Source organism: Balaenoptera physalus (genome assembly GCF_965194825.1).
Source record: "Balaenoptera physalus genome assembly, chromosome: 10".
Lineage (NCBI taxonomy): Eukaryota > Metazoa > Chordata > Mammalia > Artiodactyla > Balaenopteridae > Balaenoptera > Balaenoptera physalus.
Genome location: NC_138889.1, coordinates 24797577 through 24822372, shown reverse-complemented (window position 1 = coordinate 24822372; position 24796 = coordinate 24797577). Strand labels below are relative to the sequence as shown.

Here is a 24796-nt window from a genome sequence, read left to right as displayed (position 1 = left end):
TTCAGCCGTAAAAAGAATGAAATAATGCTATTTGCAGCAACGTGGATGGACCTAGAGATTATCATACTAAGTGAAGTAAGTCAGAAGAGAAAGACAAATATCATATGATCTCACTTATATGTGAAATCTAAAATACGACACAAACGAACTCGTCTAGGAAACAAAAACAGACTCACAGACATGGAGAACAGACTTGTGGTTGCCAAGGGGGAGAAAGAGTGAGGGAGGGTTGGATTGGGAGTTTGGGGTTAGCAGATGCAGACTATTAAATATAGGATGGATAAACTACAACGTCCTACTGTCTAGCACAGGGAACTATATTCAATATCCTGTGATAAGCCATAATGGAAAAGAAAAAAGTTTTATTTATAGGTTCCATCCCTAACTGAGCTGGCCCATCCCCTCCCATGGTTCTAAGTGCAGCCCGAGGCTGCAGACTTCCCACCGTGGTCTTCAGCTCCAGAGCAAGCCACCTGCAAACCACCCACATCTTCCCAGGGGCTGGCAACTCTCCTTTGCTACTGATTCCAAGACACATCCAGATAGCAAAAATGTGACCATGAAAAGAAACTCAGGCATGTTCAAATCAGGGAAATAACATTCTTATCTCTGTTCAGTACTCGCTTAATTTTAGAATAGCTTAGAGTTACAAAAAAGTTGCAAAGATCTGTACAGAGTGTACAGAGTGCCGTGGACCCTGACCCAGTACCCCTATTTCCAACACGTTAGTACATTAGTACGACATGTTTATCCAACTAAGGAACCAAGAGGGATACATTGTTATTAACTAAAGTCCACACTTTATTAGAATTTCCCTAGTTTTCCCCTAACATCCTTTTTCTGTCCCAGTCTCCTCTGGGCTGTGACATTTCTTAGACGTCCCTGGGTTTTGATACCTTGAAAGTTTTGAGGAGGACTGGTCAGGTATTTTGTCCCTCAATTTGTTTGTCTGTTTGTTTTCTGATGTTTTTCTTATGGTTGGTCTGGAGTTATGGGGTTTGGGGCGGAAGGTCCAGACAGAGATAAAAATGCCATTCTCCTCAGGTCACATCAAGGATACACACCATCAACGGGACTTCTGACAAACGATTTTACCCTTGATCACCTGGCCAGTATCGTCTTTTTCGTGTGTGGCTGCATTGGGTCTTCGTTGCGTGCGGGCTTTTGTAGTTGTGGCACGGGGGCTCAGTAGTTGTGGCTCCCAGGATCTAGAGCGCAGGCTCAGTAGTTGTGGCCCATGGGTTTAGTTGATCTGCGGCACCTGGGATCTTCCCGGACCAGGGCTTGAACTTGTGTCCCCTGCATTGGCAGGCGGATTCTTTTCTTTTCTTTTTTTCTTTTGCAACCCAAACTTTAATCCCAAGGATTCTCACAAAACATATTACAAATGGCAGCATGAAAAAAAAAATTGCACAATAACTCAAAGTTCAGCTCTACAATATACTCTTAATCTGGCAGGACATTGGTATCTTGATAATCTCAAATTTCCAAAAAATATTACAAAGAGCTATGTATTCATGTACAGCAATCACAGAGGGGACTTACGACCTAACTCAAAGGTAAACTAACTTCCTTGAAACTTCTTAGATTCTAAACTCCCTGGACAACCTCTTGTCCAGTGTGAAGACTAGTGGAATTTTTAAACCCCTAATCTAGGGTAAGGGTGCAGCTTTAAGTTTTACCTGCTGCCTTGTGTTCACAGCACCTTTTAAAGACTGCTTGCTTAACTACAGCTGCATGCCATATCCCAGCTACAGAAAGTCTTTTCAATGTTTGCCAGTGTTGTTTCCATAATAGTAAACATCACACTTTAGGTGGGCAGGAGTCAGAGTTTTATTATCCGTCTAGGCAAGACCAAAAATTCAAAGCAAATTCAATTTTGCTTAAGGGAACATTGTAAGGTAACAATTCTTCACATTACATGCCTCATATGACCCATTTCAAACCAGAGAGATTGACACCTTTATGTGTCACTGGGTCAAGAGACAAACAAATGTGAACAGCTAAAACATTTAAAAAGTGCACCAAGCTTCGCAAGTCTCAAACAAAACTTGAATTTTCTGTACATACTCCTGTCAAATGAAGTTATTTCCTGTACACCACTCCTCTTGCAAAGTGGTCTTCTATTTCCTTTCATTTGGCCTAGATCGGCTAGGAGACGTAGAGAAAGATCGGGACGGCTTGTGATTTCTCTCCTGGGACGGTGATCTCTCTCTTCTCCTATATCTAGAAAGGGACCTGCTCTGGCTGAGGGAGAAGCTTCTCCGTCTCGGACATGTGTGGGAGGTGGAGGACTCCTCCTCCGGTAATCATCTGGAGGGCGACGACCCCAAGAAGGAGGCGGTCACGATTTCGACTTCTCTTTTCCCCATTCGACAGGTCCACTCTTACTCGGCAGCCACCTAGCGTCCTCCCATCTAGTTCTCGGACAGCATCGGCTGCATCTCGGGGATCTTCACGTTCAACAAGAGCGAAGCCGGGAGGGTTTTTAGCAACCCACACACTTCAGAGTGGTCCATAATAGCCTAAAGCTCGTTCCAAATCAGCCGTGTTACCACTGTTTCCAAGATTCCCTACATAAACTTGACAGTCCAACGGACAGGAATCACGATGCAAGACCCTCGTGGCTCCTGGGTTTCATGGGCCACAGGGTGGTTCCGGGCCTCTAGAATCTGGCAGCTGAATCTGCTCACACAAGTTGTCCTGTGGGGATGCTTTTCCCCCTATGTGTCCAGCCCGGGGCCCTGCTGTCTTGGCCCGGCCTCCCGGGTGAGAAGGTGAACCCCAGCTCCCTGGAGCAGACACTCAGAGCCCTGGTGACCGGACTCACGGCTGACAGGGTTGGAACGGCGGCTGGACAAGTGTGGCCAGCCTGGTGGTGTTTGGCCCCGTCTGCAGTTCCAGTTCCAGCTGAGAAAGAGCCTCCCTGTGCTATTTTCTCCTGGTTGTGTAAGGATCCCCGGTGTCATTTGACAGAAATGTAGATGGTGTGTTCTCTCTTTTCTCCCTGCTTCCTCTCCTCCCTCTCTCCCTCCCTCTCTCCCTGTCCCTCTTTCCCTGTTCTGCTCTCCTTCTACCTCTTTCCCTCTCCCTCTCTCTCTCCATCTGACTCTCCCTCTACCCCTCCCTCTCTCCCTCTCCCTCCCTCTCCCTCTTCCCTCTCCCTCTCTCCCTCTTCCCTCTCGCTCTCCCTCTCCCTCTTCCCTCTGCCTCTCCCTCTTCCCTCTCCCTCTTCCCTCTCCCTCTTTCCTCTCCCCGTTTCCTCTCCCCGTTTCCTCTCCCTCTTTCCTCTCCCTCTTTCCTTTCCTCTCTCCCTCTCCCTTTCTCCCTCTCTCCCTCTCCCTCTCCCTCCACCTCCTTCCCTCTCTGGAGAGGGAAGGAGGTAGAGGGAGAGGGAGAGAGAGCAAGAGAGGGAGGGGGAGAGGGAGAGAAAGGGGGGGAGAGGGAGAGAGGGATAGAGGGAGGGAGGGAAAGACATCTCTCCCTTCCTCCCTCTCTCTCCCTCCCTCTCTCCCTCTCCCTTCCTCTCTCCCGCTCCCTCCCCCCTCCCTCTCCAACTTTCTCTCTCCCTCCGTCTCTCCATCTCCCTCACTCCCTCCCAGAGAGGGAGAGATGAGATGGTGGGAGAGGCAGAGACAAGGGAGAGGGAGAGAGGGAGAGGGAGAGGGAGGGGGAAGAGAGGGAGAGAGAGAGATGTCTCTTCCTCCCTCCCTCTCTCCTCCTTCTCTCTCTCTCCCTCACCCTCTCTCCCTCTCCCTCCCTCGCCCTTTCCCTTCCTCTCTCTCCCTCCCTCCCTCTCCCTCCCTCTGTCTCTCCCTCTCCCTCTCCCTCACTCCCTTCCAGAGAGAGAGAGATGGAGGGAGAGGCAGAGACGAGGAAGAGGGGGAGAGGGAAGAGGGAGAGAGGGAGAGAAGGAGGAGAGAGGGAAAGGGGAGGAAGAAACCTCTCTCAGTCAACGCTGATGCTTGGACGGCCTGACCTCCCTGCTGCCTTCCAGCCTGGGACCACAGCCGGGAGATGAAGTCTGCGGGACCCTGGGCGGCGGCGGCGGGCTGCACAGGCACCTCCTCTGACTCCCTATCTCTCCTCGTTTACGAGGCAGCCGCCAGCTCCCCTCCCTGACTCCCCAAGATTTGGGGCTTTTTTAATATGTGTCGATAATGCCATGAGCTACTATTTAACTTTTCCACGAGGACCCATCTCCCGAAATGCAGTGGTTTTCAGCCTTGGCTGCACTAGAGAACCCCCAGGGAAGGGAGAGACGTCTGTACCTCCCTCTCTCTCCCTCTCCCTCCGTATCTCCTTCTGGCTCTCTCCCTCTCCCTCTGGGGTGATGCCTGATGAGCTCAGATTCGCAGATGTTCCCCCCATCCCCTCTCTGTGCCTTGCATGGGGTCTGGGCCTTCTCACTGTGACCCCGGTACGGCCTTGACATTCAGACATCGGTTCCTGCAAGGACACTTGCGTTTGGTCCATACCGCGTGTGGCTGCAGCCTGTGCTTCTCCCGTTTAGCATCTTCAGTAGATGGGGGCTGTGCAGGAGCCCTTCATCTTCCCTGCAGACACCACTGGTGCTTGCTCGGCCTCGCGGGTGATGCGGGGGGCACGGGGGACAGTCCTGTGTCCCCACCTTCTTGGGCTGCAGACAGGCCACGTTGGTCCTGTGGTGACTGGGGGCTCCCAGGAGAACCCCACCGCAGACCTGGAGAGGTGGCCCCAGAGAAGTTGGCGTACTCCTGGGGCCGGGCCTCACCAGCCAGCCACGGGCCACCTGCAGCAACAGGCCTCTCGCCGTCCAGGGGCTGGGAGTTCGGGCGCCGTGGGAATGAGCTGCTGTCTGCACGGCAGCCGAGTTTGTACTGTTGAGCCCGGGGAGGCCCCTGGGTGGCTCCTGGAGAGCCTGGTCGCATTTCTTCCTGCTCTTGGCCTTAGAGCTCATCACGGTTCATGCCGTTTCTGGTTCCAAAAGGACCTGTGTTCATAAAGACCACGTGTTAGGACAGCACCAAAGTGTCTAGAAATCCGGGCCAGGAGGAGGAGGGAGGGGGGTTGGCTGTGCCCGCCAGTGGCCTGAGAGCCCTGCCCGCCCGCAGAGACCTGGCCCGGGGCCTGTGGGGAGGGAGTAGCCCACGGTCCCCAGCGCTGGCCATCTCTGGGTTCCAGGAGAACTGCGCGATCCTCGGGGAGCTGGTGAGGCTGCAGGCTCAGAAGTGCCGTCTGCTGGGGTTCTGCACGCGTGCCGACCCCGTGCTGGAGATGAACATGGCCAAGACCAGCCAGCTGGTGGCCACTTTCCTAGGTAACCCCGCCTCCCTGAGTCCCAGAGGGGACGGGGGTCAGGCGGACCTTGACTGGACGTGGTGCTGCCTGAGACCCCACTGTGTCAGCCCTTGGGGGTCGCCTTCCCCAACCCTTCATTCTGCCTCGAGGGGCGTGGGGTGGGGGGCGGCTGGGGGGGCTGCCACAGGGACATAGCCGAGCCTCTCCCCTCCGCCCGCAGATGAGCTGGCCCAGAAGCTGAAGCCCCTCGGGGAGCAGGAGCGGCCGTGATCCTGGAGCTAAAGAAGGCCGAGTGCCAGAGGCGGGGCCTGCACTTTGACGGGCCCATCAACGTCTAGGACCTGCGCTACTACATGAAGCAGGGGGAGGAGACGCGCTACCACGTGGACCAGTACCTGCTCAATGAGTCCTTCCCCATGCAGGTGGTCACGCGCGGGCGGCTGGGCATCTCCCAGGAGCTGCTGGGGCTGACCTTCGACCTGGAGAAGGGCACCAACATGTGTCACGAAGATGTGAGGCTCTACATGGTCCGGGACGCGGCCTCGGGCAAGGTCATCCATCGGCAAGTTCTACCTGGACCTCTACCCTCGGTGCATGCGTGGGGGAACCTGTCGGCCGTGGGCCGGGGCTCCTCTGTGGAAGCGGGGCCTCACCCGCGTACCTCTCCAGGGAAGGGAGGTCCGGGCACATGGCCTGCTTTGGCCTGCAGCCGGGCTGCCTGCAGCAGGATGGGAGGCGCCAGATTGCCATCGCGGCCATGGTGGCCAACTTCACCAAGCCTGTGCCCAACCCGCCCTCCCTGTTGCAGCATGATGAGCTGGAGACCTACTTCCATGAGTTCTGGCAAGCGATGCACCAGCTCCGCTCCCAGGAGGATGCGGGCGAGGGGCTGCAGGCAGGGGGCGGGGAGGGCCCGGGCTCTCTCGTGGTCCTCAGGCAGTCCCTCGCCACCGGATTCTTCCGCTGATGTCACCCCGCACGTGGCGACGCCCTCGGTGTCAGTTTCCTTCATCAAACCCCACACACTGGGCGCGTAAACAACGGAAGTGGATGTCCTCGAGACTCTGGAGGCTGGAAGCCCCAGATCAAGGAGTCAGGACTGATTACCTGCATGTTAAATACATGTATTCAAGAGTTGCCTTCAAAAAAGACAAACGACAAGAAAGGCACGTTGCCTGCGACTCTGGTGATAGCCGGTGATGAGAACCAGAGGGTAGGCTCTGGGGCCGGGAGCGCCACGCCCTGTGAGGCCCTGGGGCTGCTGCCAGTCTCGGTGGAGGCTCAGCAAGTCCCAGTGACTTCCCCATGTGGGGGGGGGGGTCCCCAGCTCAGCGTCTGGGCCCAGGACCCAGTGCGCGTTCAGTCTTCCTGCGGTCAGCCCTTCGTCCTGAGAGCGATGCTCTCACAGGCTGCACCGGAGTGTGTGGGGACACTTTACTGAGCTCTGCAGCCATCACTACTGCTCTGTTCTGGAACATTTCCCTCACCCCAAAAATGTCCCTCACGCCCTTACTGATCATTCCCTCCCCTCCCCTGCCCCTGACAACCAGGAACTCACTCTGACTCTGTGGATCTACCTGTTCTGGACGTTTCCCCTCAGTGGGGTCACACCCTGTGTGTCCTTCTGTGTCTGACTTCTCTCGCTGAGCATCGTGTTCTCAGGGTGCATCCACGTGGCAGCGAGTGTCAGGGCTTCACACCTTTGCGTGGCTAAGGGCCGGAAAGAAGACAAACGAAAAGAAAGGCACGTTGCCTGCGACTCTGGTGACAGCCGGTGATGAGAACCAGAGGGAAGGCTGTGGGGCCGGGAGCGCCACGCCCTTTGAAGCCCTGGCGCTGCTGCCAGTCTCGGCGGGGCACGGGCAGCGCCGTCCCCCAGGAGCTGCTGGACAAGCTCAACCAGTCCCGGCTGGCCAACCCCGGTGCGGCCGGGCCGAGGGAAAGGAAAGGGGCTCCCGGACCGCCCGGCTGAAAGCGCGGCCTGGACACAGTGCCAGCCCCCGGTCTCCTTCCTCCCGCCCTCCAGGCCTCTTCAACCTGTGCCAGATCGTCCTGGCCAAGGTGCAGGCCCTGCACACGCAGACGCCCTCGGACCCGGCCCAGGAGAATGTCCGCCTCTGCCAGGAGATCCTCGGGGTCCCAGCCATGCCAGGTAGCCAAGCATGCGCCGGGACCACCTTAGGGGTCGGTTGGCAGCTACTGCCCAGGTCAAGAGGATCCTCTGGCGGTGTGTGAAGGGGGACCGGCTGACGGGCTCTGGCCAAGGCCCGCTGACCTCTGGCCTCTTCCTGCCTGGGTTCCTGGGCTGGTCCTTCCAGCTGTGGCCCGCGGAGTCCGAGGGTGGGGTGGGCGTATCTGCACATGCTTTCTGGAGAGCCTGGAAGAGGCAGGAGAGGGCTTCATAGCCCGGACGGAACTCGTCGACGAGGTTTGCCGGTGCGTGTCGGTGCGGAGACGCAGTTCACTCCCTCGTGAGCAATTTCACCCGCGCTATACCTGTGCTGGAGGGCGAGCCCTGACTCATCCCTCGGAGCCTCGGGCAGCTGACCTTGTAAGAGGCTTAGGGGTGAACCCCCGTGAGCTTCAGCAGAAAGTCGGCAAAGATTGATTTGTGTCCCTCCACTGAGTTGCCCACAAGGTCTCCGTTTTCTACAAGTGTTGGGCCAATACTCCCTCTAGTGGCAGGGGACTCAGACAGGGCTGCTTTGAGGCCCCCGCTCTGGGGAAGGGGCACGGAGCGGGCAGGGGGCCGGGCAGGAGCCTCTCCGCGTGTGTCCCAGGGACCCACCTGCCTGCGACCTTCGGCCGCCTGGCAGGAAGCTACGGCGCCCAGTCCTAAGGCTACCTGTGCAGCGAGGTGTACTCCGCGGACACGTTCCACACACGCTTCAAGCAGGAGGGCGTCCTGAGTGGCAAGGTGAGAGGCCGGCCTGCCGTGCAGACCACCACGGAGGTCCTTGGCCTGGGCCTAGATGCTTGTGCCGCCCGCCTGAGCCTGCCGGGCTCTGAGGGCCCTGCCTTGGACCCCCTGCTCCCCTGCCCTTTGTTCAGTCTCAGCAGAGGTGGCCACACCCACACCCTCAGTGAAGGCGGAGCTCCACCCTCCTGCAGCCCCACACCCTCAGTGAAGGCGGAGCTCCACCCTCCTGCAGCCCCGCCCCCTCTCGGCAGGTTGCCATGGACTACAGAAGCTGCATTCTGAGGCCAGGGGGCTCCAAGGATGCCAAGGGCATGGTGAAGCTCTTCCTGGCTTACGACCCCACGCAGGATGCCTTCCTCCTGAGCAAAGGGCTGCAGGTTGAGGGCTGCAAGCCGCCGGCCTGCTGACGGCACGGGGTTTTGCCCACCCAGGCGGGCCGGGTGCCTTAGCGCCCCGTTGGGGCGGGGGAAGGGCCGCGTGTCCTCCCAGCCCCTGAGTCCCCAGCGGCCGGCCTAGGCCAAAAGTCTCCACCTGGAAGTGTCTGGAAAGCCTGGCATCAAGGCTCCCCCTTGTTGCACTAATGCAATCCCTTCCTGGGGAGCTTTCCTGGTAACAAAACGGTTCTTTGAAAATGCAGCCATTAATAAAAAGACTCTACTCCTGGTCTCTGCCTGCTGTCCCTTCCACCACAGCAGTGGCATGGGGGCCGTCACACTGGGGGGAGTTCTGACCTTGGTCGGGGATCAGCCGTGGGGCCGTGGTGACGCATCTGGGTCACTGGGAGATGGCTGAGCTGTGGGGTGAGTTCAGACACAGATGGTGTCCCGCACCCCAGCCGGGCAGGCTCTCCAGTGAGGGGGTGTCAGTTTCCTGCCGGCCTCTTGCCAGGCACTGTTTGGCATGTCGGGGGCTGTGATTGGCTGGAGCTGGTTCTGGCGGTGGGCACAGCTGCGGGAAGTCCGGCTGTGGCTGTCCCTGTCCCCGTGCCCTGTCCTCCTGCTCACGGCCGGCCGGCTGGCTCCCTCCGCTCATCGGCAGCTGCTGAAGTCTGGACCACAGCAAGGGGCCGCCTTCCTGGGTCCTAGCAATTCTGCCCAAAGGCCTTAGGGATGTGTTTTGGCGGCAGCAGGAATTCAGAGAGGGTGCTGCCCCACTGGAGCGCTAGAGTGGGTCTGGACCGTGTGTCCTTCCCTGGCCTTTGCGCTCCTCAGGAGCCCTGCCTCCGGCCCTTCGCCCCCACAAAGGACGCCAGGCAGCGGAGCGAGGGCGCGGGCAGCGCCCCGACCTTCTCCCCGGGGCCCAGGCGGGCAGGCTGTGCCACGTTCTGTCCTCCCCTCAGCCTGCCCGCCCGTTCTCACCCGCCCTGGGCCAGTCGGCTGTGGACCAGGCTGTGGTGTCTGCCCTTCTGCAGACCCGGCTCAGCTCCCTGCACCCACTTCTGTGCCCTCTGTGTTCGGGGCTGGTCGCAGGCCCAGAGCCGGTGGGCAGGCACCCCGTGGCCGGGAGGGCTGTTCCTGCGAATTCCCTGGGGCTCGAAAAGGAGCACAGCCGGCCTTCCATCCGGCACTTCTCCATGGACATGGAAGGGGCGTGTCGAGGCCTGGGGGCTGCTCGTCTTCCCGTGCACCGAGCCCCCCGATGGTCCCCGCGCAAAATCCAGGTGTGGCGCTGGCACCCCAGCCGTGCGCCGGGCAGTCTGTGGCGGGCGCCACAGGCCTCGGGCTGGTGGGCCACAGGGTTCCCGAGCGGCAGGTCAGGACTGAGAGGGTGAGGCCTTTCCCCGGGTCCAGGGCCCAGACTGACGCCGGCTGGAGGCCCCTCCGCTCACCGCCCGCACCCCCTAGCCCCTGCCCTCACGTGAGCCCCCAGGGCTGAGCTCAGGTGTTGCATGCCCAGGCTCTCCGGCAGCCCAGCCCGTTCCCACTCCTCCATGGTCACTGAAGGACTTGGAAGCAGGTTGCCCCACAGAGACTGCTGTTCCCCGAGCCCTGGGCAGGGGGCAGGGAGGACGGGCACAGGGCCCTGCAGGGGTGTGGGAGCCGGGGCAGCCGGAGCAGCTCCACACAGTAAGTAAGTGCATCTCACCAAAAATAGTGTGTTTCTCCAGCCGCCCCGGGACCTGGGCTCAGGTCCTGGGGCAGGAAGGGGCAGCAGTGCAGCTGTTAGCTGTCACTGGGGGTCGACTGTGGCCCGGTGCCACCTCTTAGATCCTCCCCCGTCCCCTTCCGGGGTTGTGACCGGACCCCTGCCAATCGGGTTCTCACTCCTCCCCATCCCCTACGCCGGCTCCATGAAGGTGGAAGGAACACATTTTTTAAAAGGTTAGAGCTCAGGCTTCCCTGGTGGCGCAGTGGTTAAGAATCCGCCTCCCAATGCAGGGGACAAGGGTTCAAGCCCTGGTCTGGGAAGTTCTCACACGCTGCGGAGTAACGAAGCCCATGCGCCACAACTACTGAGCCTGCACTCTAGAGCCCGCGAGCCACAACTACGGATGCCCGCGTGCCTACAGCCCGTGCTCCGCAACAAGAGAAGCCACCACAATGAGAAGCCCATGCACCGCAAGCAATGAGAAGCCCACGCACCGCAACCAAGTGTAGCCCCCGCTCGCCGCAACTGGAGAAAGCACGCACGCAGCAAGGAAGAGCCAACGCAGCCAAAAATAAATAAAATACATAACTAAATGTTTAAAAATCTTATTAAAAACCTATTAATGAGATTTAAAAAAATAGTTAGTCAGTTAGCTACTTAGTTAATTGTGCCGGGTCTTAGTTGCCACAGGCCGGCTCCTTAGTTGTGGCAATCAGATATTTTATATTCTTTTTTGTTCCTGAACAAAGGCCTCAGAATCCAGTATCTATTTGATAACGCTCACAGCATAGCTCAGCATGGAATAGCCACATTGTTTTTCTTTGGCTGCTATGTACCAAACAGCCTTTTGTACTGTTTTACCGAATGCATGTATTTAATACCTGTTTTAAAAAACATAGTGAGATCTCAAAACTTTAAATTGACTAAAGTAAGATTCTCTCTGTAGTACTACTTATTTGACCAACAAACACTACCTGATGACACCGGTGTGGTGCACTGAGCCTTACTCTAGCATATCGGGATAAACCCTGTTGCGACAAGTGTTCATCCTCCAAGTCCCCAAGGCCTCTCACACACTGCCAGCGAAACTGCTTCCTGCTTGGGAAAGAGTGCCCCAGTTCGTTTCTTCAGAAGCTTGAAGGCTACGGAAGCCCTCCAAAAGGTTAGAGGGCAAAGAACAACTCTAAAACTGGCACATTTGTTTAAAAACAAACACTTGTCAATATTACAAGAGCCAGCTTGCTTTCCCTTGTGACACGGTTTCTTCGGAGGCAAGGGGTGTGGCCATGGGACTTGGACAAGCTGTTTCCCTCTGTCTCAGTGTCCCACCTGTGAGTGGGTAGTCTGACTCAACTTCATTACAGACATCTGAATAAGGATCATGAACAGTGGCATCTAATTTCCAAAATAAAAACAGGAGAATCAGTATGTCTTTTACAACAGGACGTCAAGTCTACCTCAATGATATTGCTAGCCTTGAGTCCAGTGCTTCTCGCTCAGTGCAATTGTGCCCCCCAGGGGACATCTGGGAAAGTCTGAAGGTGATTTTGGTGGTCACAACTGGGAGGAGAGAGAGGGAATGTTACGGGCATCTAGTGAGTAGAGGTCGGGACCTTGCTAAACACTCTACGATGCACAGGACTCACACCCACAGCAAAGGTTTATCTGGCCCCAAAAGTCAATGCCTTGCTTGAGAAACCCTGCCTTAGAGCAAACCACGGATACTCATCTTTAGCAGGTAACAGGGCATTTACTACCCACCTGTAAACCTACAGACTTCCCGACTTCCACAGCTAATCCTGTGGCAGGAATGAAATAGACAGCGTGTGACCATCTGGTAGTATCTAGGTTTGCCCCTCAAGTCACACGGGACAGTGCTAGAGACTGACATTTTCTATATTGGAGGCCTTTGGCAAGCCACCAGTTTTCTAACCTAAAAAGTCTAAGCAGCATTATTACAATACACATAATAACACGACAACTCTGCTTTTATAGACAGATTAGATGTGGGAAAGGAGCTTATCTGACATCAGAAGGAAATGCTTTAAACGCATCACATCTGCTGGTTTGACTGTCAAATCTTGACAGCTGGAGAGGTAGGAAGGTAGACAGGAGAGAACACACCAAAGTTACGGGCCTGCTGAGTCCTCGGCTCTAACCATAATACACTTTGTACTGCCCTGGGTCCAGGGATATGTTCTAACACCCTCTCAGTCACTTACGGTCCAGAGACAGACCAAGTGTAAATGCACAATTACCAGCAAGTGTACCAAAACAAGGCAGAGCTAAGAAATTGAAACGTGAGCCCTACCTGCTCTTTTTCTTCTTCATCGACAGAATCACCTGATTTTGCTTTTTCAGGGTCTTCCTCAGGTTTCTGTTTGGCAGGGCTGTCACACACAGTAAGGTCAACTGGTAGCTCAGCCAGACCCTACACTTGCAGTGGGCACAAAACAACTTATATTCCTCCCTACCAAGAGTACCCTCTGTTTGGAAAGATTCAGGGCATGGACACCCTCTTCCCTCCAAGGAGAAGCCCTTTTTGCCAGGACACTAAAACAAGCTTCGAGCTTAATGTTGCTTTGGATGACAGGTTTAGAATACCACCGTTTTACAAACCCTAAGAAATAATGGATCTAGACTTTGATCAACGGCTGCTAGAATCACCAAGGAGACATTACATGCCTCTGATGGACAGCCCCATACCGTCAATGAAGTCGCACAAAATAAAGCTGGAATCTGATCAGGACTCTAGACCTAACTACCAGTTGACAGAAAACTGGAGACAAGGGAACACATTCACCACCGAAACGATGCAGTCAGCCAGACCTAGAAGCTATTAGACAAAAGACCTATTTTCTTTAAAGAAATGGCAAGAAAATAAGGAATCTATCACTTGAAAGGCTTAAGGAACAAATCAACCAAACCCTGTTATACAAGGGGAGGTATGAACACTGCTATATATTTGTTAGTAAGGAACTGTTACACTTTGTAAGGCATGTTTTGTCTTCTTCAAAAGACTGTTTGCTAGATGTTAGCAATTATAGCAAAATATGAATAAAAAACTTGTCAGAGAAAGAGACCCTGTCATCTAGAAATATCGTATTTGTGGATAAGATGACATGTCCGATTTGTTTCAAAGTAATCCAACTGGGGGGACGTGGGTGTGTATGGAGTTGTAATCCATTTGGAATAATTTTCACTTGGACCATATGGCGATATAGATGAAACAACAGCCAGGAGCTGTTAACTGTTGATACTGGGTGATAGGTACACAGGGGTTCATTTTACTATCCTTGGTATTTTGTGTATGTACATTTGAAGTTTCCTATGCTAAGAGTAAAAATGGATGAGGTCTTCAGAAATGCTGTTCGTGAGTGTCTAAAAACAGAATACCAAAAGGAAAACCTAAGCAGTGTGGAAGTCAGAATTACTAAGTTACATCCTACTAATTCTATATGTGTTTTACCAAAAACAGTTGGCCCCTAAAATGAGGGCTGTCCATTCATTATATACTGACCCCCTTGTGAAATGAGATGTGATGGTGGTCTGCCTGGTAGTTTGCCTTGTAATCCCGGGGCTCCATGAGACTTCAGCTGCTTACAGAAAAGAAACAAAAAAGCCACTATGCATAAAGAGTTCACAGCCAAGGTACAGTTCTTCAGCATTAGCAAGCTGGTGCACAGACCAGGTTCTGAGGATTAAGTATCCTTCTCTTCTTATTCTAAGCAACCACCGTCTTCATAAAGTCATCAAATTAGCACCTGCCAGTTTGCTAGGCCATTTTAACACAAGCCCTTGTATGAAGGGCCCAACCCTGAGACGGACAAGGAAACAGAGCCTCTGCTTATTTCGTCAAACGATGAAGTGGCCAAGCACCTGACCTGAGCTCAAGTCCCAGGCTCTTATTTTTAAAAATTCCAGAAGAGTTACTCTGACTACAAGCGGGGAAGGAGTCTAAGAAGAAATGTTTAGCTTCAACAGGCATGTCACTTACAAGTCATAAATATCAGCAGCTCCTGTTTTCTTATACCTCATCAATTCAACCACATTGGGGGAGCTAATGCTCTATAACTTGGTCGAAGACAAAAATTTAAAGTATATATCTAAGCTAGCTACAAGTATACACAAGAGGGAATTCCACGGCGGTCCAGTGGTTAAGACTCGGCACTCTCACTGCCGAGGGCCCGGGTTCGATCCCCGGTTGGAGAACTAAGATCGTACAAGCCGAGCAACACAGCCACCCCCCAACCCCCACCCCCCAAAAAATGAAAATAAAAAAAGATACACAAAAAACGAGTACTGCCGGTGGAGGGGTTGTGTGTGGGGGGAACAGACAGACCCTATGGCACCGAGTCTGTCCTCCCCTTAGGCGGTACCAGACTCCAACGAGGTCAAACGAGTCAAGTGCTCTTACATTTTGTTTCTCCATCGGACTTGCTTCTCCTGGGCATGCAAAGTTTGCAAACAGGTTTGGGGGACTTCTCTTTCTCTGCTATTTCCACTCTGTGCTCCTCACCACTTGTCTGGCTCCCGTTTTCTAGACATCCATCCACTTCCCGACTGAAAGCATGAGCTCCGTTCTCCAAGGACAAATCTGTATGTAAAAGGGATTTGACTTTAGCCAGGTAGCCCTCCTACAGCAGGAAAGGATAATTTAAGTAGCAGTGAATGTCAACAAGTGGCCATGAGAGAATAAGGAAACACATGCGCTTCCTTTATAACTATCAGGTAACAGGGAGAGGTGGGAGGATCCTGCCTCCCTGGTCACAGACAAGTTACATGGGAGGAAACGTTTTCTAGCCGCCGGGATGCTGACGACTTACTTCTGATAATTCTTCTTTATGTAATTTGGTTTCCAAGTCACATAACTGATTCTTTATTTCTGTCTGCAGAAATTCAGGCAAGAGATTCCATTTCTCCTTCACGCATTCCTAAGGGAAGGATATAGGTTTAGAAGTCTCCACATTCCCAAGCTATGAACCAATGGACTAATACACAAATAGTTACACTGCCTGGTCACATAACAATGACTGAATGGCAGGCAATGCTGAGTCGGCCAAAAAGAAAACTAAATATTCACAAGACATGTTCCTGCTGTTTTCGTTAAGATCATATCACACCATCTCCAGAGTGGTGAAAAATGGAAAGATTAAAGGTGAAACAGACACCTAATACCATACTAGAACAAACCTGATTCTGAAAAACAGTGTGACCAGGACAAATTATAATCCAGACTCGATGGTACGGAACCCAGACTGGGAAACTCGATGAGTTACCAAAAGCTAACCAATAATAGCCTATTAGTCCAGCACGTTAGACAAAAACATCCACGTTATCCTCAACCTCAGGGAAAAGAGAGCCAATTCCACTTCAATTTGTTTTTAGGAACTACATAGTGTCTGTCAAATGGTCACATTTGATCATACATTTTGTTAAGGTGGAGATTACCTTACCTTTTCTGTTAAACTATCTCTTTCCAAATCTGAGCCTGGGGGAAGAAAAAGGGAAGAAACAAACACTTGTTCGGCAACATTGTCTACCTGTAAGAATACCACAGTTTAAAGAACTTTGGAAAGAAGTTTAACATGAATGTTAGAAAAAAATACAATGGCTTTTCCCTCCCCCAGTGTCTAGAATGCCCTAAGGTAATGCCTACTCGTTAAGAAGTTATTTTCAATATGAATGAGGTCCCCCTTTTGGGGGGTGGTTTTCTGATGGTGGTAAGAGATGGTAGAGGAGCTCTAGAACAACATTTTTTCTTTTTTTTTTTTTAACGTTATTTTAAAGACACTGGGAAAGGGGAAGCAGGTCACACAGATGGGTTCCTTCCCAAGCTAATTGACCTATAGGTGGTCTTCCTCCAGTTGGACCTGACAAGATTTCATAGAAGGGCATACAGAGGTTAGAAAGAGTGGACCAGGGTGACAGGATGCTGTGGGGAGCAGCCAGCTAACATTCCCAAAGGCCAGGATGGGGTGGTGGCAACATTCTGAGGAGGAATATACGAAAATGGAGGAGTCAAGGCATCTGGGGCAGCAGGGGGTGCCTACACCCAAGCAAGAGAGATGAAGCTAGAAAAGTTGGCTGGCGCCTCACCCAAGAGCTCACCCTTGCAAATGTTTGTACCCAGTCATTCAGAAGTGCAGAACTGTCATGAGTTTAGCTGGAAAATCATGGCCTGATTTGGTTCTTTTTTTTTTAAATTTTTTTTTAAGTACATTTTTTTAAAATTAATTAATTTATTATTAATTTTTGGCTGTGTTGGGTCTTCGCTTCTGTGTGAGGGCTTTCTCTAGTTGTGGCAAGCGGGGGCCACTCTTCATCGCGGTGCGCGGGCCTCTCACTATCGCGGCCTCTCTCGTTGCGGAGCACAGGCTCCAGACGCGCAGGCTCAGTAGTTGTGGCTCACGGGCCCAGTCGCTCCGCGGCATGTGGGATCTTCCCAGACCGGGGCTCGAACCCGTATGCCCTGCATTGGCAGGCGGACTCTCAACCACTGTGCCACCAGGGAAGCCCGCCTGATTTGGTTCTTGAAGATTAGTATCTTGCCTCTTCGGTGAGGAAGGCAGCGAAAAGAAGAAAGGAACAAAACCAGAAGACACCGAGGAAATGGGGAGGCTGCTGTTCCTGGCCTGGGCGCTGACTGTGGGCAGTTGGGTGCGAACAGGGCTAACCAGCTGGGCGAGCGTCCCTCAGCAGAGGGGCAGCACCCTGGGCAGGCGCTGGGCCTCCACCATCTATGGATCCTCCCCTCCAGCACCCAGGCTAGGTACTCAGTTACCAGCAGCCCAAAGGGCAGGAACAGAGCTCTGCCAGGCTGGCCTTCCCAGAGGGCACGTGTAAGCAGCACAGCCAGGAAGGTGAGCGACAGGCTTTGCTGGCTTGTCGGGAAGGAGGGCGACGTCTGGCTCGGCACGGCTGGAGTCAGCGCTAGCCTCCCCTCGGACACGGGCACTGGGCCCCCGGTCTCAGGCGCACACAGGCCTCCAAAGCCCTTCCCTCAGGATGGCGCTCAGAACCTCCACCCAGCCCACCCTCCCGCCCCAAACACCAGCAGGTCAAGCACCACTCAGAGAAGGGGGCCTTTAAAGGGCTTTGGAAAATCTTAGAATCCGGATATGGAAGCTACTATGTTTCACTTGTAGCTGAGAGCTCTGCTCCCAGAGCACAGGATGGCCGAGGGGGGTGAGATGGGAGGGTCTCGCTGTGACCCCCAGGCACCGCTGACCTTTTCAGCCACATGCCTGCCTTCCTTGCAAATACATTTCATTAACAGCCAAACGGAACACCCTGAGAAACAGGAGGAATTCTTGGTTCGTTTCAACCCTTAGCAACAGTGAATTTTCACCACCGGGTATTTCGTCTGCTCTCTGCAGTGCGCTGGAACTTGCCTTTGGGCTAAACGTGCCTCAGCTGTCCACGGCACCCAACACACTTGGCGACTCCTAACATAGGCCTCCTAATATGCATGTGGTTAATACTGGCTCTTTTAATTTTAGCACATCGGAAAATATAAGGGGTATAAGTTCTAGTAGCATTAAAAACAAGAAAGAGTTAACCAAGTCTAATAGTAGCTTTTCCTTTTCGACCACTTCCCAAAATTATAGTTCTCTTTTTCTGTCACAAATCAAGCCTCAGTAAAGTTAAGAAAATTGAAATCATATCAAGCATCTTTTCTGACCACAACGCTATGAGATTAGAAGTCAATTACAGGGAAAAAAACGTAAAAAACACAAACACATGGAGGCTAAACAATACGTTACTAAATATCCAAGAGATCACTGAAGAAATCAAAGAGGAAATCAAAAAATACCTAGAGACAAATGACAATGAAAACACGACGATCCAAAACCTACGGGATGCAGCAAAAGCAGTTCTAAGACGGAAGTTTATAGCTCTACAAGCCTACCTCAAGAAACAAGAAACATCTCAAGGAAACAATCTAACCTTACACCTAAAGGAACTAGAGAAAGAAGAACAAACAAAACCCAAAGTTAGCAGAAGGAAAGAAATCATAAAGATCAGAGCAGACATAAGTGAAACAGAAACAAAGAAAACAATAGCAAAGATCAATAAAACTAAAAGCTGGTTCTTTGAGAAGATAAACAAAATTGATAAACCATTAGCCAGACTCATCAAGAAAAAGAGGGAGAGGGCTCAAATCAATAAAATTAGAAATGAAAAAGGAGAAGTTACAACAGACACCGCAGAAATACAGAGCATCCTAAGAGACTACTACAAGCAACTCTATGCCAATAAAATGGACAACCTGGGAGAAATGGACAAATTCTTAGAAAGGTATAACTTTCCAAGACTGAACCAGGAAGAAACAGAAAATATGAAGAGACCAATCACAAGGAATGAAATTGAAACTGTGATTAAAAATCTTCCAACAAACAAAAGTCCAGGACCAGATGGCTTCACAGGTGAATTCTACCAAACATTTAGAGAAGAGCTAACACCCATCTTTCTCAAACTCTTCCAAAAAACGGCAGAGGAAGGAACACTCCCAAACTCATTCTATGAGGCCACCATCACTCTGATCCCCAAACCAGACAAAGATACTACAAAAAAAGAAAATTACAGACCAATATCACTGATGAATATAGATGCAAAAATCCTCAACAAAATACTAGCAAACAGAATCCAACAACACATTAAAAGGACCATACACCACGATCAAGTGGCATTTATCCCAGGGATGCAAGGATTCTTCCATATACGCAAATCAATCAATGAGATACACCATATTAACAAATTGAAGAATAAAAACCATATGATCATCTCAATAGAGGCAGAAAAAGCTTATGACAAAATTCAACACCCATTTATGAGAGAACTCTCCAGAAAGTGGGCATAGAGGGAACCTACCTCAACATAATAAAGGCCATATACGACAAACCCACAGCAAACATCATTCTCAATGGTGAAAAACTGAAAGCATTTCCTCTAAGATCAGGAACGAGACAAGGATGTCCACTCTCACCACTATTATTCAACACAGTTTTGGAAGTCCTAGCCACGGCAATCAGAGAAGAAAAAGAAATAAAAGGAATACAAGTTGGAAAAGAAGAAGTAAAACTGTCACTGTCTGCAGATAACAAGATACTATACATAGAGAATCCTAAAAATGCCACCAGAAAACTACTAGAGCTAATCAATGAATTTGGTAAAGTTGCAGGATACAAAATTAATGCACAGAAATCTCTTGCATTCCTATACACTAATGATGAAAAATCTGAAAGGGAAATTATGGAAACGCTCCCATTTACCACTGTAACAAAAAGAATAAAATACCTAGGAATAAACCTACCTAGGCAGACAAAAGACCTGTATGCAGAAAACTATAAGACACTGATGAAAGAAATTAAAGATGATACCAACAGATGGAGAGATATACCATGTTCTTGGATCAGAAGAATCAATATTGGGAAAATGACTATACTACCCAAAGCAATCTACAGATTCAATGCAATCCCTATCAAATTACCAATAGCATTTTTTACGGAACTAGAACAAATCATATTAAAATGTGTATGGAAACACAAAAGACCCCGAAGAGCCAAAGCAGTCTTGAGGCAAAAAAATGGAGCTGGAGGCATCAGACTCCCTGACTTCACACTATACTACAAAGCTACAGTAATCAAGACAATATGGTACTGGCACAAAAACAGAAACATCGATCAATGGAACAAGATAGAAAGCCCAGAGATAAACCCACACACCTACGGTCAACTAATCAATGACAGAGGAGGCAAAGATAGACAATGGAGAAAAGACAGTCTCTTCAATAAGTGGTGCTGGGAAAACTGGACAGCTACATGTAAAAGAATGAAATTAGAACACTCCCTAACACCAGACACAAAAATAAACTCAAAATGGATTCGAGACCTAAATGTAAGACCGGACACTATAAAACTCTTAGAGGAAAACATAGGAAGAACACTCTTTGACATAAATCACAGCAAGACCTTTTTTGATCCACCTCCTAGAGTAATGGAAATAAACACAAAAATATGCAAATGGGACCTAATGAAACGTCAAAGCTTTTGCACAGCAAAGGAAACCATAAACAAGACGAAAAGACAACCCTCAGAATGGGAGAAAATATTCCCAAACGAATCAACGGACAAAGGATTAATCTCCAAAATAGATAAACAGCTCATGCAGCTCAATATTAAAGAAACAAACAACCCAATCCAAAAATGGGCAGAAGACCTAAACAGACATTTCTCCAAAGAAGACATACAGATGGCCAAAAAGCACATGAAAAGCTGCTCAACATCACTAATTAGTAGAGAAATGCAAATCAGAACTACAGTGAGCTATCACCTCACACCAGTTGGAATGGGCATCATCAGAAAATCTACAAACAACAAACGCTGGAGAGGGTGTGGAGAAAAGGGAACCCTCTTGCACTGTTGGTGGGAATGGAAATTGATACAGCCAGTACAGAGAACAGTATGGAGGTTCCTTAAAAAACTAAAAATAGAATTACCATATGTTCCAGCAATCCCACTACTGGGCATATACCCAGAGAAGACCATAATTCAAAAAGACACATGCATCCCAATGTTCACTGCAGCGCTATTTACAAGAGCCAGGGCATGGAAGCAACCTAAATGACCACCGACAGATGAATGGATAAAGAAGATACGGTACATATACACAATGGAATATTACTCAGCCATAAAAAGGAACGAAATTGAGTCATTTGTTGAGATGTGGATGGATCTAGAGACTGTCATACAGAGTGAAGTAAGTCAGAAAGAGAAAAACAAATATCGTATATTCACGCATGTATGCGGAACCTAGAAAAATGGTACAGATGAACCGGTTTGCAGGGCAGAAGTTGAGACACAGATGTAGAGAACAAACGTATGGACACCAAGGGGGGAAAACCATGGTGGCGTGGGGATGGTGGTGTGCTGAATTGGGCGATTGGGATTGACATGTATACGCTGATGTGTATAAAACTGATGACTAATAAGAACCTGCAATATAAAAAAAAAAAAAGTCTTAAAAACATGTCACACTTAGTTATTCCACTTCTAGGACCTTATTCTACAGAAGTAATCCCAGTGGACACAGAGACGTATATACAACGTATTCACATTGTTTCTGACAGGGAAAAGCAAACTGTGTAAATCTAATTGCAAAGAATTGATTAAACTATGGGACATCAATACGATGGAATACTACATGATACATCATTAAGTGAAAAAAGCAGGAATATGAAATAGCAAGTATACTACCATTCTATTTTTGTAATCACTAAGTGTACAAATATATTTATAGAAAAATAGAAGACTGAAAGTGTATGCACCAAAATGAACAGTGATTATGTCTGGGTATTAAGATTATAGGTAATTGTTCTCTTGTTACTCTGTAGTTTCTATAAAGAATATACGCAACTCTTAGAGACAGAGTAAAAGCAAAATAAAAGTTATCAGTAAATTGAGGCTTTAAAAAAAATCCTATCACAACAGTATCATGCCAAAAGCTAAGCATATATCATATTAAAAATTCAATATTTTCAATTTTAGAATTTACCTCTAAGCCACAAATCCTCACTAAGAGATTCTGCCAAAGCACTTGCACCCAGGTCACCAATGAGCGTGTTGCAGTTCAGAGAGATGCGCCTCAAACCAGCCATACAGTCAAGATCAGGTCTCCTGGAACGAAGACTCTCAGCCCAGGTTTCTTCATGCCTTCTGGTAGTCTGATACTTCAAAGATTTAAAGGGATGAAATTACGATGCTTGAAGAAGGAAACAGGGTGTGCCCACTGAGTATGGCTTACTATGTCAGAGATTTACACACACACATATCAAGCATATATGCCAGGAGAATCAACCTGAGAAATTAAACAGTCACTGCTGCTTTACGAGTCCAGTGACCCAGATTCTAGTTGGTCAGTGATTAGATTCCAGCCACTGGACGACCTGCTCTTGAACAGTTATGTCAAGTTGGACAACTCAATTACAGTCTATGAATTCTTTTCCTTATCTTCTAAGTCAGGGAATTGGTTCTAAATTCTATCATTGCTGAGGCTCTAAATGTCATCATTCCGTCCTCCAATGGTCTCTGAACACCTGACTGGGCAACCCATAAGAAAACTTTTTAATATGCATCTTATTTTTTAACAAATTATATACACGAAGTTCTATACATATAATGTATGTACATTATAAACCACACAGATAGTGTTTAAATGAGACAAAGCTAAATAGGTTCTAATATGTTCTCTTCCTAACTCCTAAGGCATTATTTTATTTAGTTTTTAAAAATATTTATTTATTTGTTTGTTTGTTTCTTTGGCTGTGCCGGGTCTTTAGTTGCAGCATGCCGGATATTTTAGTTGTGGCATGTGGGCTCTTAGTTACAACAGGCACGTGGGATCTAGTTCCTTGAGCAGGGATCGAACCCAGGCCCCCTGCATTGGGAGCGCAGAGTCTTAACTGCTGGACCGCCAGGGAAGTCCCAGGCATTATTTTTAAAACTATATTTACAAAATGGATCTCACATGCTCCCTAGGGTATGCACACCAACTTTAGAGGCCTGGACTATGCACAGCCAGTCGGATGCGCCTTGGGAAAATAGTGGTTTGACATTTAACCACAAGTATTGTCTTAAAGACATTCAATTCTTTATATTCATAAAATAAAGTTTGGTAATAGGGAACACTGACTTTAAATGGAAAAAGTCTTATTACATTCTTGAAAAAATAAAAGACTCAAAGTGCCTTTGACACTCTAAAACGAAAATCATTAGTGTCATTTTTCTATTAACAATAACATATAAAAGCTCCAAGCAGAAATAACAGCAATCACTTACACAGTACTTAGTATGTGCCAGGCACTATTTATACAAATTAGTTCATTTAAACCTCATAATGAGGCACAGAGGTTAAGTGATTTGTCCATGGTCACTTGCTATGAAATGGGAGGAAGGGAATTTGAACCTAGGCCATTTGGCTTAGGCACCCAAGTTCTTGACTGTTCTCAACCCCAGGGGTCAATGGACTTGCCCTGTATAGGCTCAAAGAATTTTTCACTTTTTAAAATCTAAATTTAAACATTTCCAGCTTTGTGGGCTATACAGTTTCTGTTGCAACGACTCAACCCCACTGGCGTAGGGTGAAAGTAGCCATAGCTATCATGTAAACAATGGGTGCGACTATGTTCCAAAGTAACTTTCTTTACCAGGCAACGGGCTGGATCTGGCCCACCAGCCATAGTTTACCTACCCTTGATCTGCACCATCAAACTATTCAGAAGGCTTCATGTCGAATTAGTAAATAACTTTAGGCCTAAATACAGTAATTAGAACCACTGTAAAGTTGTTAAGGCATTATTTTAAAAACTGTATTTACAAATTGCTGATGTAGTGATTTTTATTAGTTTATAAACTACAGCAGCTAGTAAACACTTGATTCATTTGAAGACTTGAAGACTATAATGGCATAGTCTTTTCACAGTATCACAATCAATGTTTTCAGTAACTAAAAATACATTAGAATATTATTATATATTAAATCTCTTATTTCTAAAATTAAGTGGACTATCTTTACTAAATGGCAGAATCCCAAACTGAAAACTGGTCATATTCTTTCAACAAAACGAAAGCTGCACTCACACGTAGCAAAAGACAAAACTGAACTGCCATCTGTATCAATATATTAATGTGCCTCAATCACATATGTTTTCATGAAAGTTCAAACATAAAAAAATCACCTTTAAGATCTTGGCCATGTGACCTGCTCCCTACCATGTCAGATTACACCCCGTGAAGTTTACTGTCTTAAGAGTGGTAGAGTTCTTTACACCTTGACAAATAACTAAAAGAAAGAAAAAAAACCACACACACAATAAGATGAAGAGCCTATACATTTGTCAATCTTGACTTATTTGCTTTTCTTGAGTCAATTGGAGGTTTAGAGCCACATTCTTCAAATCATTAACTACAATCTTCCCAAACAGGTAATTGACGAACAGATGCATTCGAAAACTTGTCAGTAACAAAGTGTTATTCCAGTTTACAGCAGCAGTTTAATTCTATTTCGATACTAAAACTGAATACACTGAATACTGCAAACTTTATTCCCAACCACTCAGTAAAATACTACATACCTTTTGAGACATAGGAAAAAAAAGAAAAACCTAAAAATCTTAAGACTCTTCCTATTTTCATTTCCAATGATACTTCCCAATCTCGATGCTCAATCAGCGATTTAAATGTCAACTATAACCCAGTATTTTATTAGGTGCTATGCAGTATACTAGAGCAATAGAAGAGAGAGGACCTCAAACCCTCTGCTCCCTCAAATTGAAAGGCAGGCTTCCTTACCCCTCCAGACCACTACTGGACACAGGGAAGAAGTCGGCCGCGCTGTCGCAGCGCAGCTTCACCGGTCATCATGGCCCGAGCGCGGCCTCGGGGACGCTGGCTGTGGACACGGTGCCCACACCCGCCCGGGGGCCCCGGCTCGCCTCCCGGCCCCTCG

The 24796-nt window shown here is 49.2% G+C and overlaps 1 protein-coding gene and 2 pseudogenes across 3 annotated transcripts in view; 1 reads left to right on the top strand and 2 right to left on the bottom strand.

Moving 5' to 3' along the window:
• LOC309636403 (uncharacterized protein) overlaps positions 1–4939 on the bottom strand; it is a gene marked incomplete at its 5' end in the record, with an annotated part of 72654 nt that extends 67715 nt beyond the window's left edge. Inside the window, 2 exons of the mRNA XM_082409579.1 lie at positions 4479–4702; positions 4754–4939. Coding sequence (XP_082265705.1) covers positions 4479–4702; positions 4754–4939 — 410 coding nt within the window. The remainder of the gene's footprint in view (positions 1–4478; positions 4703–4753) is intronic.
• The window catches only part of LOC309636474 (thimet oligopeptidase-like), a 77730-nt pseudogene extending 68896 nt beyond the window's left edge, over positions 1–8834 (top strand). The window contains exons 3-8 of the transcript XR_014268511.1: positions 5501–5870; positions 5950–6216; positions 7069–7202; positions 7307–7432; positions 8061–8197; positions 8452–8834. The product of XR_014268511.1 is annotated as a thimet oligopeptidase-like (transcript). The remainder of the gene's footprint in view (positions 1–5500; positions 5871–5949; positions 6217–7068; positions 7203–7306; positions 7433–8060; positions 8198–8451) is intronic.
• Positions 1–24010, bottom strand: part of LOC309636371 (ankyrin repeat domain-containing protein 17-like) — a 241042-nt pseudogene extending 217032 nt beyond the window's left edge. Inside the window, exon 1 of the transcript XR_014268510.1 lies at positions 21845–24010. The product of XR_014268510.1 is annotated as an ankyrin repeat domain-containing protein 17-like (transcript). The remainder of the gene's footprint in view (positions 1–21844) is intronic.
• Between the last annotated feature and the right edge of the window lie 786 nt (positions 24011–24796).